Below are 16,105 nucleotides of genomic sequence, written 5' to 3'. Positions count from 1 at the left end.
ATGGATTGGATTAGGCGTATAATAAATATGGGAAACTGTATTGTGTTTTATTTAATTAAAATACTTTTTCTGGTTGTGTATTTATTTAACATGTAACAACTATAGGATTAGTAGTGGATAGGTATCTTATTGCCACCTCTCCATTACTAAACCTTGGGCTTGATGTCACCTTACAATACAAAGGTGACATCAACCCTACAATTATTACCCCACTTGCCACCGCTACAGGGCAAGTGGGAAGAGCAGGGCCATGTGCCGGAATTGGCGCATCTTAGAGATGCGCCTTTTCTGGGGCAGCTGAGAGCTGATGTTTGTAGCTGGGAGGGCGATCACCATGGCCCCTTCCTAGGCTATTAATATCAGCCCGCAGATGTCTGCATAGCCTTTTCTGGTTATTAATTATAGGGGGAACCCAAGTCATTTTTTAGAGGGGGGCTATTTTAATAGCAAGTAAAGGCTAAATATACAGCTGCGGGCTGATATTCATAGCCTGGGAAGATCCATGGGTATTAACCCCTTGCTAGGCTATAAACATCGGCCCCCAGTCACTGGCTTTCCCTGTTCTGGTTTTGAAAATTGAGCCCACGCCATTTTTTTCCCCTTTTTAAAAAAAATTAAACCCATATACTGCGTTAGGCTGGAGTCACACCTGCGAAAAACTCTATCTATAGATAGGAATCCAAAAAACAGGAGCAGCACACCGTTGTTAGTGAAAAAAAAGCTGTTTTATTTAGCGCATGATGGCGACGTTTGGGTCCAAAGAAAGTGAACCTTTTTCACTAACAACGATGTGCTGCTCCTGTCTTTTGGATTCCTGCATTCAAGGTTTGGTGTATACCTGTGGGAGCTTTTTTGCACCCGGTCTCTATTTATTTCTTGTGCTGCTCTGCTCTACTATTTTTGTAGATAGATAGATGGATAGATATATCTAATGATAGATATATCTATAGATATTTATCTATAGATATATCTATCTCTATCTATAGATATTCACTTATATTTGTTATGTGATGTTATAATGATATTATGGTATTCCATGGTGTATGCAAAAGAAGAGGTTGGACAAAGAAATGACATCACAATTCTTTTTTTTTTTTGTGCTAAATGATATATCTTTATATAGCTTACAAAACGCATACAAATCCGCATGAATGAAAATTCGCATCAAATCCGCACGGATTTTCAACTGAATTTTCTGCCAAGAGAGGAAGAATCCGAGCAGAAAATTCCACAGGCAAATTCGCAACGTGGGCACATAGCCTTAATATAAAAATGGATCCATCTGCAGCAATTAAATCCTTAAGTTCAAACAGGAGAGGTAAGAGGTTGAAGATGAAAGATGGTGGGAGGTGAATCCTCTGAGGAGGAGTCCTTCTAATTGACAAGTTTTCGAGTTCTTGGTGCTGTCCCCATGAGGACACTCTTCACCTCCTGGTTTCTCATACTGTAGATTAGTGGGTTCAGCATGGGCATTATCACAGTGTAAAAGACCGAGACCACCTTGTCCCGCTCACCAAAGTCACTGGTGGGGGATCGTAGATAGACAAAAAAGACAGAGCCGTACAAGATGGAGACTGACGTGAGATGAGCAGAACAAGTACTGAAGGCCTTTTGTCTACTCGCAGCTGATTTCATATGAAGGATTGAAGAAACTATAAACGTATATGAGACCAAGATGCTCAAAAAGGACCCAATGCCACAGGAGGAGATGATGAAAATGGTGACCATGTTACAGGTGAAGGTGTCGGAGCAGGACAGTTTGAGCAGGGGAGGGACATCACAGTAGAAGTGAGCTATGTGGTTTGACCTACAGAAGTCTAGACTAAATGCACAACCGGTCTGTGCCGATGACTGCAAGAAGCCAATCACGAAGGAGATGACGACCAGACACCAACATTTCTTTTTTGTCATTATGGTAATGTAATGAAGTGGGTGGCAGATAGCAGCATATCTGTCGTACGACATGCTGGAGAGAAGAAAAGCCTCAGTAGCTGCCATGGCGGCAAAGAAGAAGAACTGGAGAGTGCATCCGGTAAATGAGATAGTCTTCTTCATAGAGATAAGGTCTGTAAGCATCTTAGGAGTTATTATTGTGGAGTAGAGAAGGTCCACCACGGAGAGGTGACTCAAGAAGAAGTACATAGGAGTGTGAAGTTTGGGGGTTTTCAGGACAAGGGCCACCATGCCAAGGTTACCCACTAATGACACCAAGTAGACCTTGAGGAAGAGCACGAAAAGAACTGGGCCCAGAGTTACATCATCAGTTATTCCTGCAAACGAGAACACCTCTACATGGGTCCTGTTATTAGTTTCCATTCTTCTAAGATTTCTGTAAGAGTAGACAGACATAAGTTATAAATATCAATAAACCTCCAATCATCGTCTACAGCAAAGCTGCGCTTCCTTCTCTAGGTCAAACTCTCCTGTTGTACCTCTCTTGAGGAGTCCTTAATGGAGAGATTCCAATCCAAGGGATATCAAATCTGATGGATGAGTGCTCCATCTCTGGTACCCCAGTATAGTGGTAGCATAGAGGTACCCAAGCCCCTGCATGGTTGGGGTCCTCTATGGAGGTCTACCAAGGAGTTGGAACCTGAGCTATTGTAATTTAAAAGGGTTTTGAAATGTTTTGAAGTCCTAAAAATGGAACCCCCATGTATCACACATTTATGGCTCTTACTGTCATTATACTATAGATTTTTCATGGTTATTTGACCACATGGATGACACCCTGATTGTAATCTTTAGATGCCTTGTAGCAACTGGTATGGAGGCAAGGGATTTTCGCAAGGATGATGTGTTGTCCTTTCTTACAAAGGGCTTTGAGTCCTCGTCAGGTTCTGGTAAGCTTCAGATCTATGGTTAGAAAATGTTTGAGGGTCTGGTAAGGGACTAAATAAATGAGTATGTGAAATACACTGCTCATAAAACAAAGGGCACTTGCACTTGACAGAGGAGGAGTCACAAGCAGAGCAGGAGTCACAGACAGAGGAGGAGTCACAGGCAGAGCAGGAGTCACCGACAGAACAGGAGTCATAGACAGAGCAGGAGTCACAGACAGATCAGTAGTCACAGACAGAGCAGGAGTCACAGACAGAGCAGGAGTCACAAAGAGCAAGAGTTACAAAGAGCAGGAGTCACAGACAGAACAGGAGTCATAGATAGAGCAGGAGTCACAGGCAGAGCAGGAGTCATAGAAAGAGCAGGAGTCACAGACAGATCAGGAGTCACACACAGAACAGGAGTCATAGACAGAGCAGGAGTCACAGACAGATCAGGAGTCACAGACAGAGCAGGAGTCACAGACATAACAGGAGTCACAAAGAGCAGGAGTTACAAAGAGCAGGAGTCACAGACAGAGGAGGAGTCACAGGTAGAGTAGGAGTCACAGACAGAGCAGAAGTCATAGACAGAGCAGGAGTCACAAAGAGCAAGAGTTACAAAGAGCAGGAGTCACAGACAGAGCAGGAGCCATAGACAGAGCAGGAGTCACAGGCAGAGCAGGAGCCATAGACAGAGCAGGAGTCATAGGCAGAGCAGGAGTCGCAGACAGAACAGGAGTCATAGACAGAGCAGGAGTCACAGACAGTACAGGAGTCAAAGACAGAGCAGGAGTCACAGACAGAACAGGAGTCATAGACAGAGCAGGAGTCACAGACATAACAGGAGTCACAGACAGATCAGGAGTCACAGACAGAGCAGGAGTCACAAAGAGCAGGAGTTACAAAGAGCAGGATTCACAGACAGAGGATGTTGTGAATTCCGCTCTTGGGCTCCCTCCGGTGGTTGTAAGTGGCACTTTTGTGAGTTCTGCTCTTGGGCTCCCTCTTGTGGTTTCTAGTGGTATGGCTGCTCCTTGGAGTTAGCTGTCATCAGCTGCCTCCACTTATCGTCTCTTCTGCTCGGCTATTTAAGTCTGGCTCTATCTTCAGCCAGTGCCACTTGTAAATGGTTCCTGGTTGGATTCACATCTCTTTGGAGTTCCCTGTTATCCTGACCAGTTCAGCTAAGCTAAGTTTTTGCTTGCCCTTTTCTGTCCATAGATTGTGGACTTATCCATTCTGTGCTTTCTATGTTTGTCCAGCTTATCAGTGTGAATTATTCTGTCTTGCTGGAAGCTCTGGGAGGCAGATTTGCCCTCCACACCTTTAGTCAGGTGTGGTGATTTTTTGTAAACTGCGTGGATTTTTGTAGTGTTTTATACTGACCGCATAGTATTCCATCCTGTCCTATCTATTTAGTTAGACTGGCCTCCTTGTTATGATACGGTGGTCTAGGAGCAACGTGGAACGAGCTCTGAAGGAAGTGGTAACTGTACTGACCGCAGTCCCTAAGCTCAACAACACACCAGAAGCAGCCGTGGAATGCTCCTAACTCTCCCTAGGCATCTCGTCACAGCCCAAGAGCCAACCACCCACAAAGAAAGAAGCAGGAAAGCTATCTTGCCTCAGAGAAAATCCCCAAAGGATAGATTAGCCCCCCACAAATAATGACTGTGAGTGGAGAGGGAAAAGACAAACACAGAATGAAACCAGGAAGAGCACAGGAGGCCAGTCTAGCTAAATAGATAGGACAGGATGGAATACTGTGCGGTCAGTATAAAACACTACAAAAATCCACGCAGAGTTTACAAAAAATCTCCACACCTGACTAAAGGTGTGGAGGGCAAATCTGCCTCCCAGAGCTTCCAGCAAGACAGAAAAATTCACACTGATAAGCTGGACAAACATAGAAAGCACAGAATGGATAAGTCCACAATCTATGGACAGAAAAGGGCAAGCAAAAACTTAGCTTAGCTGAACTGGTCAGGATAACAGGGAACTCCAAAGAGATGTGAATCCAACCAGAAACCATTTACAAGTGGCACTGGCTGAAGGAAGAGCCAGACTTAAATAGCCGAGCAGAAGAGACGATAAGTGGAGGCAGCTGATGACAGCTAACTCCAAGGAGCAGCCATACCACTAGAAACCACAAGAGGGAGCCCAAGAGCAGAACTCACAAAAGTGCCACTTACAACCACCGGAGGGAGCCCAAGAGCAGAATTCACAGCAGTACCCCCACCCCCCCCTTGAGGAGGGGTCACCGAACCCCTGCCCCAATCTCAGAAGCGTCGACCTCAACCTGAAAAGGAAGAGAAACATCCGGTTGACGCAACACAGGGGCAGAAGTAAATCGGCGTTTAAGCTCCTGAAAGGCCTCAACAGCCTCAGAGGACCAATTCGTCACATCAGCGCCTTTCTTCGTCAAATCAGTAAGGGGCTTATACGACCATTGCTTACTGATTTGTTTGCTCAGATTAAGGGGGCTAGTTGGTTTACTAAGATTGACCTCCGAGGGGCATATAATCTTGTTCGTATTAAACAGGGTGACGAATGGAAAACTGCATTTAATACGCCCAAAGGCCATTTTGAATACCTTGTGATGCCATTTGGGCTCTTTAATGCTCCATCTGTGTTCCAGTCTTTCATGCATTATATTTTCCGCAATTATCTTGATAAATTCATGCTCGTATATTTGCATGATATTTTGATTTTTTCCGATGATTGGGAGTCTCATGTGAAGCAGGTCAGGATGGTGTTCCAGATCCTTCGTGATAATGCTTTATTTGTGAAGGGGTCTAAGTGCCTATTCGGAGTTCAGAAGGTCTCTTTTTTGGGTTTTATTTTTTCTCCCTCGTCTATAGAAATGGATCCTGTTAAGGTCCAAGCTATTCATGACTGGATCCAACACACATCTGTGAAGGGTCTTCAAAATGTTTTGGGTTTTGCTAATTTCTATCGCCGTTTCATTGCCAACTTTTCCACTGTGGTTAAGCCCCTTACTGATTTGACGAAGAAAGGCGCTGATGTGACGAATTGGTCCTCTGAGGCTGTTGAGGCCTTTCAGGAGCTTAAACGCCGATTTACTTCTGCCCCTGTGTTGCGTCAACCGGATGTTTCTCTTCCTTTTCAGGTTGAGGTCGACGCTTCTGAGATTGGGGCAGGGGCCGTTTTGTCTCAGAGGGGGTCTGATGGTTCTTTGATGAAACCGTGTGCTTTTTTTTCCAGAAAGTTTTCGCCTGCGGAACGCAATTATGATGTCGGCAATCGGGAGTTGTTGGCTATGAAGTGGGCGTTTGAGGAGTGGCGACATTGGCTTGAGGGAGCTAAACACCGTGTTGTGGTCCTGACCGATCATAAGAATCTAATTTACCTCGAGTCGGCCAAGCGGCTGAATCCTAGACAGGCTCGATGGTCCCTGTTTTTCTCCCGTTTTGATTTTGTGGTCTCGTATCTTCCGGGATCTAAGAATGTTAAGGCTGATGCCCTCTCTAGGAGTTTTTCGCCTGATTCTCCTGGAGTCCTTGAGCCGGTTGGCATTCTTAAGGAGGGGGTGATTCTCTCTGCTATCTCCCCTGATTTGCGGCGGGTGCTTCAGGAATTTCAGGCTGATAGGCCTGACCGCTGTCCAGTGGGGAAGCTGTTTGTTCCTGATAGATGGACAAGTAAGGTAATTTCTGAGGTTCATTGTTCAGTGTTGGCTGGGCATCCTGGGATTTTTGGTACCAGAGATTTGGTTGCTAGGTCCTTTTGGTGGCCTTCCTTGTCGCGCGATGTGCGTGCTTTTGTGCAGTCCTGTGGGACTTGCGCCCGGGTCAAGCCTTGCTGTTCCCGCGCTAGTAGGTTGCTTTTGCCTTTGCCGGTCCCTGAGAGGCCCTGGACGCATATTTCCATGGATTTTATTTCGGAGCTTCCTGTTTCCCAGAAGATGTCTGTTATATGGGTTGTTTGTGACCAGTTCTCTAAAATGGTCCATCTGGTACCTTTGCCTAAGTTGCCTTCCTCCTCAGATCTGGTTCCATTATTTTTCCAGCATGTGGTTCGTTTGCATGGCATTCCGGAGAATATTGTGTCTGACAGAGGTTCTCAGTTTGTCTCTAGATTTTGGCGGGCCTTTTGTGCTAGAATGGGCATTGATTTGTCTTTTTCTTCGGCGTTTCATCCTCAGACTAATGGCCAAACTGAGCGAACTAATCAGACATTGGAGACCTATTTGAGATGCTTTGTGTCTGCTGATCAGGATGATTGGGTGTCTTTCTTGCCGTTGGCCGAGTTTGCCCTTAATAATCGGGCTAGTTCGGCTACTTTGGTTTCACCTTTCTTTTGTAATTTTGGTTTTCATCCTCGCTTTTCTTCTGGGCATAGTTACATAGTTACATAGTTACATAGTTATTAAGGTTGAAGGAAGACTATATGTCCATCTAGTTCAACCCATAGCCTAACCTAACATGCCCTAACATGTTGATCCAGAGGAAGGCAAAAAAACCCCATGTGCAAAGAGTAAGCTCCACATTGGGGAAAAAAATTCCTTCCCGACTCCACATACGGCAATCAGACTAGTTCCCTGGATCAACGCCCTATCAAGGAATCTAGTGTATATACCCTGTAACATTATACTTTTCCAGAAAGGTATCCAGTCCCCTCTTAAATTTAAGTAATGAATCACTCATTACAACATCACACGGCAGAGAGTTCCATAGTCTCACTGCTCTTACAGTAAAGAATCCGCGTCTGTTATTATGCTAAACCTTTTTTCCTCCAACCGCAGAGGATGCCCCCTTGTCCCTGTTTCAGGTCTATGATTAAAAAGATCATCAGAAAGGTCTTTGTACTGTCCCCTCATATATTTATACATTAAAATGAGATCACCCCTTAGTCTTCGTTTTTCCAAACTAAATAGCCCCAAGTGTAATAACCTATCTTGGTATTGCAGACCCCCCAGTCCTCTAATAACCTTGGTCGCTCTTCTCTGCACCCGCTCCAGTTCAGCTATGTCTTTCTTATACACCGGAGACCAGAACTGTGCACAGTATTCTAAGTGTGGTCGAACTAGTGACTTGTATAGAGGTAAAATTATATTCTCCTCATGAGCATCTATGCCTCTTTTAATGCATCCCATTATTTTATTTGCCTTTGTAGCAGCTGCCTGACACTGGCCACTGAATTTAAGTTTGTCATCCACCCATACACCCAGGTCTTTTTCATTGACGGTTTTGCCCAGAGTTTTAGAATTAAGCACATAATTATACATCTTATTACTTCTACCCAAGTGCATGACCTTACATTTATCCCCATTAAAGCTCATTTGCCATTTATCCGCCCAAGCTTCTAGTTTACATAAATCATCCTGTAATATAAAATTGTCCTCCTCTGTATTGATTACCCTGCAGAGTTTAGTGTCATCTGCAAATATTGAAATTCTACTCTGAATGCCCCCTACAAGGTCATTAATAAATATGTTAAAAAGAAGAGGGCCCAATACTGACCCCTGTGGTACCCCACTGCTAACCGCTACCCAGTCCGAGTGTGCTCCATTAATAACCACCCTTTGTTTCCTATCCCTGAGCCAGCTCTCAACCCACTTGCACATATTTTCCCCTATCCCCATTTTTCTCATTTTATGTATCAACCTTTTGTGTGGCACCGTATCAAAAGCTTTTGAAAAGTCCATATACACTACATCCACTGGGTTCCCTTGGTCCAATCCGGAACTTACCTCTTCATAGAAACTGATCAAATTAGTCTGACATGAACGGTCCCTAGTAAACCCGTGCTGATACTGGGTCATGAGGTTATTCCTCTTCAGATACTCCAGTATAGCGTCCCTTAGAATGCCCTCCAGGATTTTACCCACAGTAGAGGTTAAGCTTACTGGCCTATAGTTTCCGAGTTCAGTTTTTGTTCCCTTTTTGAATATTGGCACCACATTTGCTATACGCCAGTCCTGTGGCACAGACCCTGTTATTATGGAGTCTTTAAAGATTAAAAATAATGGTCTATCAATGACTGTACTTAATTCCTGCAGTACTCGGGGGTGTATCCCATCCGGGCCCGGAGATTTGTCAATTTTAGTGATTTTTAGACGCCGCCGCACTTCCTGCTGGGTTAAGCAGGTGACATTTAATTGGGAATTTTTATCACTAGACATTTTGTCTGCCATGGGATTTTCTTGTGTAAATACTGATGAAAAAAAGTCATTTAGCATATTGGCTTTTTCCTCATCCTCATCCACCATCTCACCCAGACTATTTTTAAGGGGGCCAACACTATCATTTTTTAGTTTCTTACTATTTATGTAGTTAAAGAATATTTTAGGATTATTTTTACTCTCTCTGGCAATGAGTCTCTCTGTCTCAATCTTTGCTGCCTTGATTTGCTTTTTACAGAATTTATTTAATTTTCTGTATTTATTTAATGCCTCCTCACTACCTACTTCCTTTAATTCTCTAAATGCTTTCTTTTTGTCCCTTATTGCGCCCCTTACAGCTCTATTTAGCCATATTGGTTTCCTCCTATTTCTAATATGTTTATTCCCATACGGTATATACTGTGCACAGGTCCTATCCAGGATGCTAATAAACGTCTCCCATTTTCTTTGTGTATTTTTGTGTCTCAGGATATCGTCCCAGTTAATTGCACCAAGATTCTCTCTCATCCGTTGGAAATTTGCCCTCCTGAAGTTTAGTGTCCTTGTAACCCCTCTACTACACATCTTTTTAAAGGATACATGAAAACTTATTATTTTGTGATCGCTATTTCCCAAGTAACCCCCAACCCTTATATTTGATATGCGGTCTGGCCTGTTGGTTAATATTAGGTCTAGCAGTGCCCCCCTTCTTGTTGGGTCCTGAACCAGTTGTGAAAGGTAATTGTCTCTCATAATTGTCAAAAACCGATTACCTTTGCTGGAACTGCAGGTTTCTGTTCCCCAATCTATTTCAGGGTAGTTGAAGTCCCCCATAATAATGACTTCTCCTTGAGTCGCAGCTTCATCTATTTGCTTTACGAGGATATTCTCCATTGCTTCCATTATTTTTGGAGATTTATAACAAACCCCTATCAGTAATTTATTATTTTTTCCCCCTCCCCTTATCTCCACCCACAGGGATTCTACATTTTCATTAAATTCACCTATATTATCGCGCAGGATGGGTTTTAAGGATGATTTTACATATAGACACACCCCTCCCCCTCGCTTATCTGTACGGTCATTTCTGAACAGGCTATAGCCCTGCAAGTTAACAGCCCAGTCATGGCTCTCATCCAGCCACGTTTCAGATATCCCCACCATGTCATAATTATGCTCCAACAACATTAGTTCTAATTCGTCCATTTTGTTGGCGAGGCTTCTGGCATTAGTATACATGCACTTTATGTTCCTCTCTGTACTTCTATTTCTTAAATTATTAACTGTTCTGACCCCACCCCCCATGCCACCGCCACCCCCAACTTCCTTATTTGTGCCCAGGACTCTGTCTGCACTATCTTCCCCTCCTATAAAATGAATACCCTCCCCCCCAATTCCTAGTTTAAACACTCCTCCAACCTTCTAGCCATTCTCTCCCCCAGCACAGCTGCACCTTCCCCATTGAGGTGCAGCCCGTCCCTAGTGTAGAGCCTGTAGCCAACTGAGAAGTCGGCCCAGTTCTGCAGGAACCCAAACCCCTCCTTCCTACACCAATTCTTGAGCCACTTATTAACCTCCCTAATCTCCCGTTGCCTCTCTGGCGTGGCACGTGGTACCGGCAGTATTTCGGAAAATACCACGTTGGAGGTCCTTGCTTTCAGCTTGCAGCCTAATTCCCTGAAATCATCTTTAAGGACCTTCCACCTACCTCTAACTTTGTCATTAGTGCCAATGTGCACCATGACCGCTGGGTCCTCACCAGCCCCTCCCAATAATCTGTCCACCCGATCAGCGATGTGTCGGACTCGAGCGCCAGGTAGGCAGCACACCGTTCGACGATCCCTGTCTTTGTGACAGATTGCCCTATCTGTTCCCCTAATAATTGAGTCGCCCACTACCAGCACCTGTCTGGCCTGCCCTGCTCTCCTATTTCCCTCCTTACTGGAGCAGTCACTCCTCCGGCTTTCAGAGGACATGCCTGGCTGCAGCAGTGCTACCCCTGTACTGGCACCCCCCTCATCTGCCAACTTAGCAAACTTATTGGGGTGTTCCAGATCAGGACTAGCCTCCCTGGCACTCTTCCCTCTACCCCACTTCCTAACTGTCACCCAGCTTGCTACTTCATTGTCCTGCAGCTCCATCCCACCATCCCCCCCCTCATCTGTCCCATTGAGCGTCTGCTCCGTGAGCAGAAGACTCCTCTCCATGTTGTCTATGGATCTCAGTGTTGCCAGCTGCACATTTAGAGTCAGAATCTGGGTTTCCAAATGCACAACGTGCTCACTTCTCGCACAGCAGTATGCACCCTCGATCGGCTGCTCAAGGACTGCATACATGTGGCAAGATGTGCACTGGATGGCATTAACAATCGTGGAGCACATTTCCTAATGGGGATTGCACCAGACAGAACAGTTCAATAAAAAAAATAAATAAATACAAAGTATTAACCCCTTTACCCCCAAGGGTGGTTTGCACGTTAATGACCGGGCCAATTTTTACAATTCTGACCACTGTCCCTTTATGAGGTTATAACTCTGGAACGCTTCAATGGATCCTGGTGATTCTGACATTGTTTTCTCGTGACATATTGTACTTCATGACAATGGTAAAAATTATTTGATAGTACCTGCGTTTATTTGTGAAAAAAACGGAAATTTGGCGAAAATTATGAAAATTTCGCAATTTTCCAACTTTGAATTTTTATGCAATTAAATCACAGAGATATGTCACACAAAATACTTAATAAGTAACATTTCCCACATGTCTACTTTACATCAGCACAATTTTGGAACCAAAATTTTTTTTTGTTAGGGAGTTATAAGGGTTAAAAGTTGACCAGCAATTTCTCATTTCTACAACACCATTTTATCTTAGGGACCACATCTAATTTGAAGTCATTTTGAGAGGTCTATATGATAGAAAATACCCAAGTGTGACACCATTCTAAAAACTACACCCCTCAAGGTGCTCAAAACCATATTCAAGAAGTTTATTAACCCTTCTGGTGCTTCACAGGAATTTTTTGAATGTTTAAATAAAAATGAACATTTAACTTTTTTTCACAAAAAATGTAATTCAGCTCCAATTTGTTTTATTTTACCAAGGGTAACAGGAGAAAATGGACCCCAAACATTGTTGTACAATTTGTCCTGAGTATGCCAATACCCCACATGTGGGGGTAAACCACTGTTTGGGCGCATGGCAGAGCTCGGAAGCGAAGGAGTGCCATTTGACTTTTCAATGCAAAATTGACTGGAATTGAGATGGGACGCCATGTTTCGTTTGGAGAGCCCCTGATGTGGCTAAACATTGAAACCCCCCACAAGTGACACCATTTTGGAAAGTAGACCCCCTAAGGAACTTATCTAGAGGTGTGGTGAGCACTTTGACCCAACAAGTGCTTCACAGAAGTTTATAATGTAGAACCGTAAAAATAAAAAATCATATTTTTTCACAAAAATTATCTTTTCGCCCCCAATTTTTTATTTTCCCAAGGGTAAGAGAAGAAATTGGACCCCAAAAGTTGTTGTACAATTTGTCCTGAGTACGCTGATAGCCCATATGTGGGGGTAAACCACTGTTTGGGCGGATGGGAGAGCTCGGAAGGGAAGGAGCGCCGTTTGACTTTTCAATGCAAAATTGACAGGAATTGAGATGGGACGTCATGTTGCGTTTGAAGAGCCACTGATGTGCCTAAACATTGAAACCCCCCACAAGTGACACCATTTTGGAAAGTAGACCCCCTAAGGAACTTATCTAGAGGTGTGGTGAGCACTTTGACCCACCAAGTGCTTCACAGAAGTTTATAATGTAGAACCGTAAAAATAAAAAATCATATTTTTTCACAAAAATTATCTTTTTACCCCCAATTTTTTATTTTCCCAAGGGTAAGAGAAGAAATTGGACCCCAAAAGTTGTTGTACAATTTTTCCTGAGTACGCGGATACCCCATATGTGGGGGTAAACCACTGTTTGGGTGGATGGGAGAGCTCGGAAGGGAAGGAGCGCCGTTTGACTTTTCAAAGCAAAATTGACAGGAATTGAGATGGGACGCCATGTTGCGTTTGAAGAGCCACTGATGTGCCTAAACATTGAAACCCCCCACAAATGACACCATTTTGGAAAGTAGACCCCCTAAGGAACTTATCTAGAGGTGTGGTGAGCACTTTGACCCACCAAGTGCTTCACAGAAGTTTATAATGCAGAGCCGTAAAAATAAAACAAAATTTTTTTCCCACAAAAATTATTTTTTTAGCCCCCAGTTTTGTATTTTCCTGAGGGTAACAGGAGAAATTGGACCCCAAAATTTGTTGCCCAATTTGTCCTGAGTGCGATGATACACCATATGTGGGGGGAACCACTGTTTGGGCACATGGGAGGGCTCAGAAGGGAAGGAGTGCCATTTGAATGCAGACTTAGATGGAATGGTCTGCAGGTGTCACATTGCGTTTGCAGAGCCCCTAATGTACCTAAACAGTAGAAACCCCCCACAAGTGACACCATTTTGGAAAGTAGACCCCCTTAGGAACTTATCTAGATGTGTGCTGAGCGCTTTGACCCACCAAGGGCTTCACAGAAGTTTATAATGGAGAGCCGTAAAAATAAAACAAAAATTTTTTCCCACAAAAATTATTTTTTAGCCCCCAGTTTTGTATTTTCCCGAGGGTAAAAGGAGAAATTCGACCCCACAATTTGTTGTCCAATTTGTCCTGAGTGCGCTGATACCCCATATGTGGGGGGGAACCACTGTTTGGGCGCATGGGAGGGCTCGGAAGGGAAGGAGCTCCATTTGGAATGAGGACTTAGATGGAATGGTCTGCAGGTGTCACATTGCATTTGCAGAGCCCCTAATGTACCTAAACAGTAGAAACCTCCCACAAGTGACACCATTTTGGAAACTAGACCCCCTAAGGAACTCATCTAGATGTGTTGTGATAGCTTTGAACCCCCAAGTGTTTCACTACAGTTTGTAACGCAGAGCCGTGAAAATTAAAAAAAAAAATCTTTCCCCCCAAAATTATTTTTTAGCCCCCAGTTTTGTATTTTCCCGAGGGTAAGAGGAGAAATTCGACCCCAAAAGTTGTTGTCCAATTTGTCCTGAGTGCGCTGATACCCCATATGTGGGGGGGAACCACTGTTTGGGCGCATGGGAGGGCTCGGAAGGGAAGGAGCTCCATTTGGAATGAGGACTTAGATGGAATGGTCTGCAGGTGTCACATTGCATTTGCAGAGCCCCTAATGTACCTAAACAGTAGAAACCTCCCACAAGTGACACCATTTTGGAAACTAGACCCCCTAAGGAACTCATCTAGATGTGTTGTGATAGCTTTGAACCCCCAAGTGTTTCACTACAGTTTGTAACGCAGAGCCGTGAAAATTAAAAAAAAAAATCTTTCCCCCCAAAATTATTTTTTAGCCCCCAGTTTTGTATTTTCCCAAGGGTAAGAGGAGAAATTCGACCCCAAAAGTTGTTGTCCAATTTGTCCTGAGTACGCTGATACCCCGTATGTTGGGGGAAACCAACGTTTGAGCGTATGGCAGAGCTCGGAAGGGAAGGAGCGCCATTTGGAATGCAGACTTAGATGGAATGGTCTGCAGACGTCACATTGCGTTTGCAGAACCCCTAATGTACCTAAACAGTAGAAACCCCCCACAAGTGACCCCATATTGGAAACTAGACCCCCCAGGGAACTAATCTAGATGTGTTGTGAGAACTTTGAACCCCCAAGTGTTTCACTACAGTTTATAACGCAGAGCCGTGAAAATAAAAAATCTTTTTTTTTCCCACAAAAAATATGTTTTAGCCCCGAGTTTTGTATTTTCCCAAGGGTAGCAGGAGAAATTGGACCCCAAAAGTTGTTGTCCTATTTGTCCTGAGTACGCTGATACCCCATATGTTGGGGTAAACCCCTGTTTGGGCACACGGGAGAGCTCGGAAGGGAAGAAGCACTGTTTTACTTTTTCAACGCAGAATTGGCTGGAATTGAGATCGGACGCCATGTCGCGTTTGGAGAGCCCCTGATGTGCCTAAACAGTGGAAACCCCCCAATTATAACTGAAACCCTAATCCAAACACATCCCTAACCCTAATCCCAACAGTAACCCTAACCACACCTCTAACCCTGACACACCCCTAACCCTAATCCCAACCCTATTCCCAACCGTAAATGTAATCTAAACCCTAACTGTAACTTTAGCCCCAACCCAAACTGTAGCCCTAGCCCTAACCCTAATCCTAACCCTAGCCCTAACCCTAGCCCTAACCCTAGCCCTAACCCTAACCCTAACCCTAGCCCTAGCCCTAGCCCTAACCCTAGCCCTAACCCTAGCCCTAACCCTAGCCCTAACCCTAGCCCTAACTCTAACCCTAGCCCTAATGGGAAAATGGAAATAAATACATTTTTTTAATTTTTCCCTAACTAAGGGGGTGATGAAGGGGGGTTTGATTTACTTTTATGGCGGGTTTTTTAGCGGATTTTTATGATTGGCAGCCGTCACACACTGAAAGACGCTTTTTATTGCAAAAATATTTTTTGCGTTACCACATTTTGAGAGCTATAATTTTTCTATATTCTGGTCCACAGAGTCATGTGAGGTCTTGGTTTTTGCGGGACGAGTTGATGTTTTTATTGGTAACATTTTCGGGCACGTGACATTTTTTGATCGCTTTTTATTCCGATATTTGTGAGGCAGAATGACCAAAAACCAGCTATTCATGAATTTCTTTTGGGGGAGGCGTTTATACCGTTCCGCGTTTGGTAAAATTGATGAAGCAGTTTTATTCTTCGGGTCAGTACGATTACAGCGATACCTCATTTATATCATTTTTTTATGTTTTGGCGCTTTTATACGATAAAAACTATTTTATAGAAAAAATAATTATTTTTGCATCGCTTTATTCTCAGGACTATAACTTTTTTATTTTTTTGCTGATGATGCTGTATGGCGGCTCATTTTTTGCGGGACAAGATGACGTTTTCAGCGGTACCATGGTTAGTTATATCTGTCTTTTTGATCGCGTGTTATTCCACTTTTTGTTCGGCGGTATGATAATAAAGCGTTGTTTTTTGCCTCGTTTTTTTTTTTTTTTCTTACGGTGTTTACTGAAGGGATTAACTGGTGGGCCAGTTTTATAGGTCGGGCCGTTACGGACGCGGCG

At 43.9% G+C, this 16,105-nt stretch overlaps 1 protein-coding gene across 1 annotated transcript in view; it reads right to left on the bottom strand.

Annotated features, from left to right (window-relative positions):
* Window positions 1-1,306: 1,306 nt before the first annotated feature.
* The window catches only part of LOC138674398 (olfactory receptor 5B12-like), a 29,016-nt gene continuing 14,217 nt past the window's right edge, over window positions 1,307-16,105 (bottom strand). Inside the window, exon 2 of the mRNA XM_069762248.1 lies at window positions 1,307-2,329. Within this exon, the coding sequence (XP_069618349.1) occupies window positions 1,375-2,316 (942 nt within the window). The 5' untranslated portion in view covers window positions 2,317-2,329 and the 3' untranslated portion in view covers window positions 1,307-1,374. The remainder of the gene's footprint in view (window positions 2,330-16,105) is intronic.

This window comes from Ranitomeya imitator, chromosome 4 (assembly GCF_032444005.1).
Source record: "Ranitomeya imitator isolate aRanImi1 chromosome 4, aRanImi1.pri, whole genome shotgun sequence".
In the NCBI taxonomy this organism is placed as follows: domain Eukaryota; kingdom Metazoa; phylum Chordata; class Amphibia; order Anura; family Dendrobatidae; genus Ranitomeya; species Ranitomeya imitator.
The sequence above is the reverse complement of the archived record's forward strand: the minus strand, read 5'-3'. Positions and strand labels throughout refer to the sequence as shown.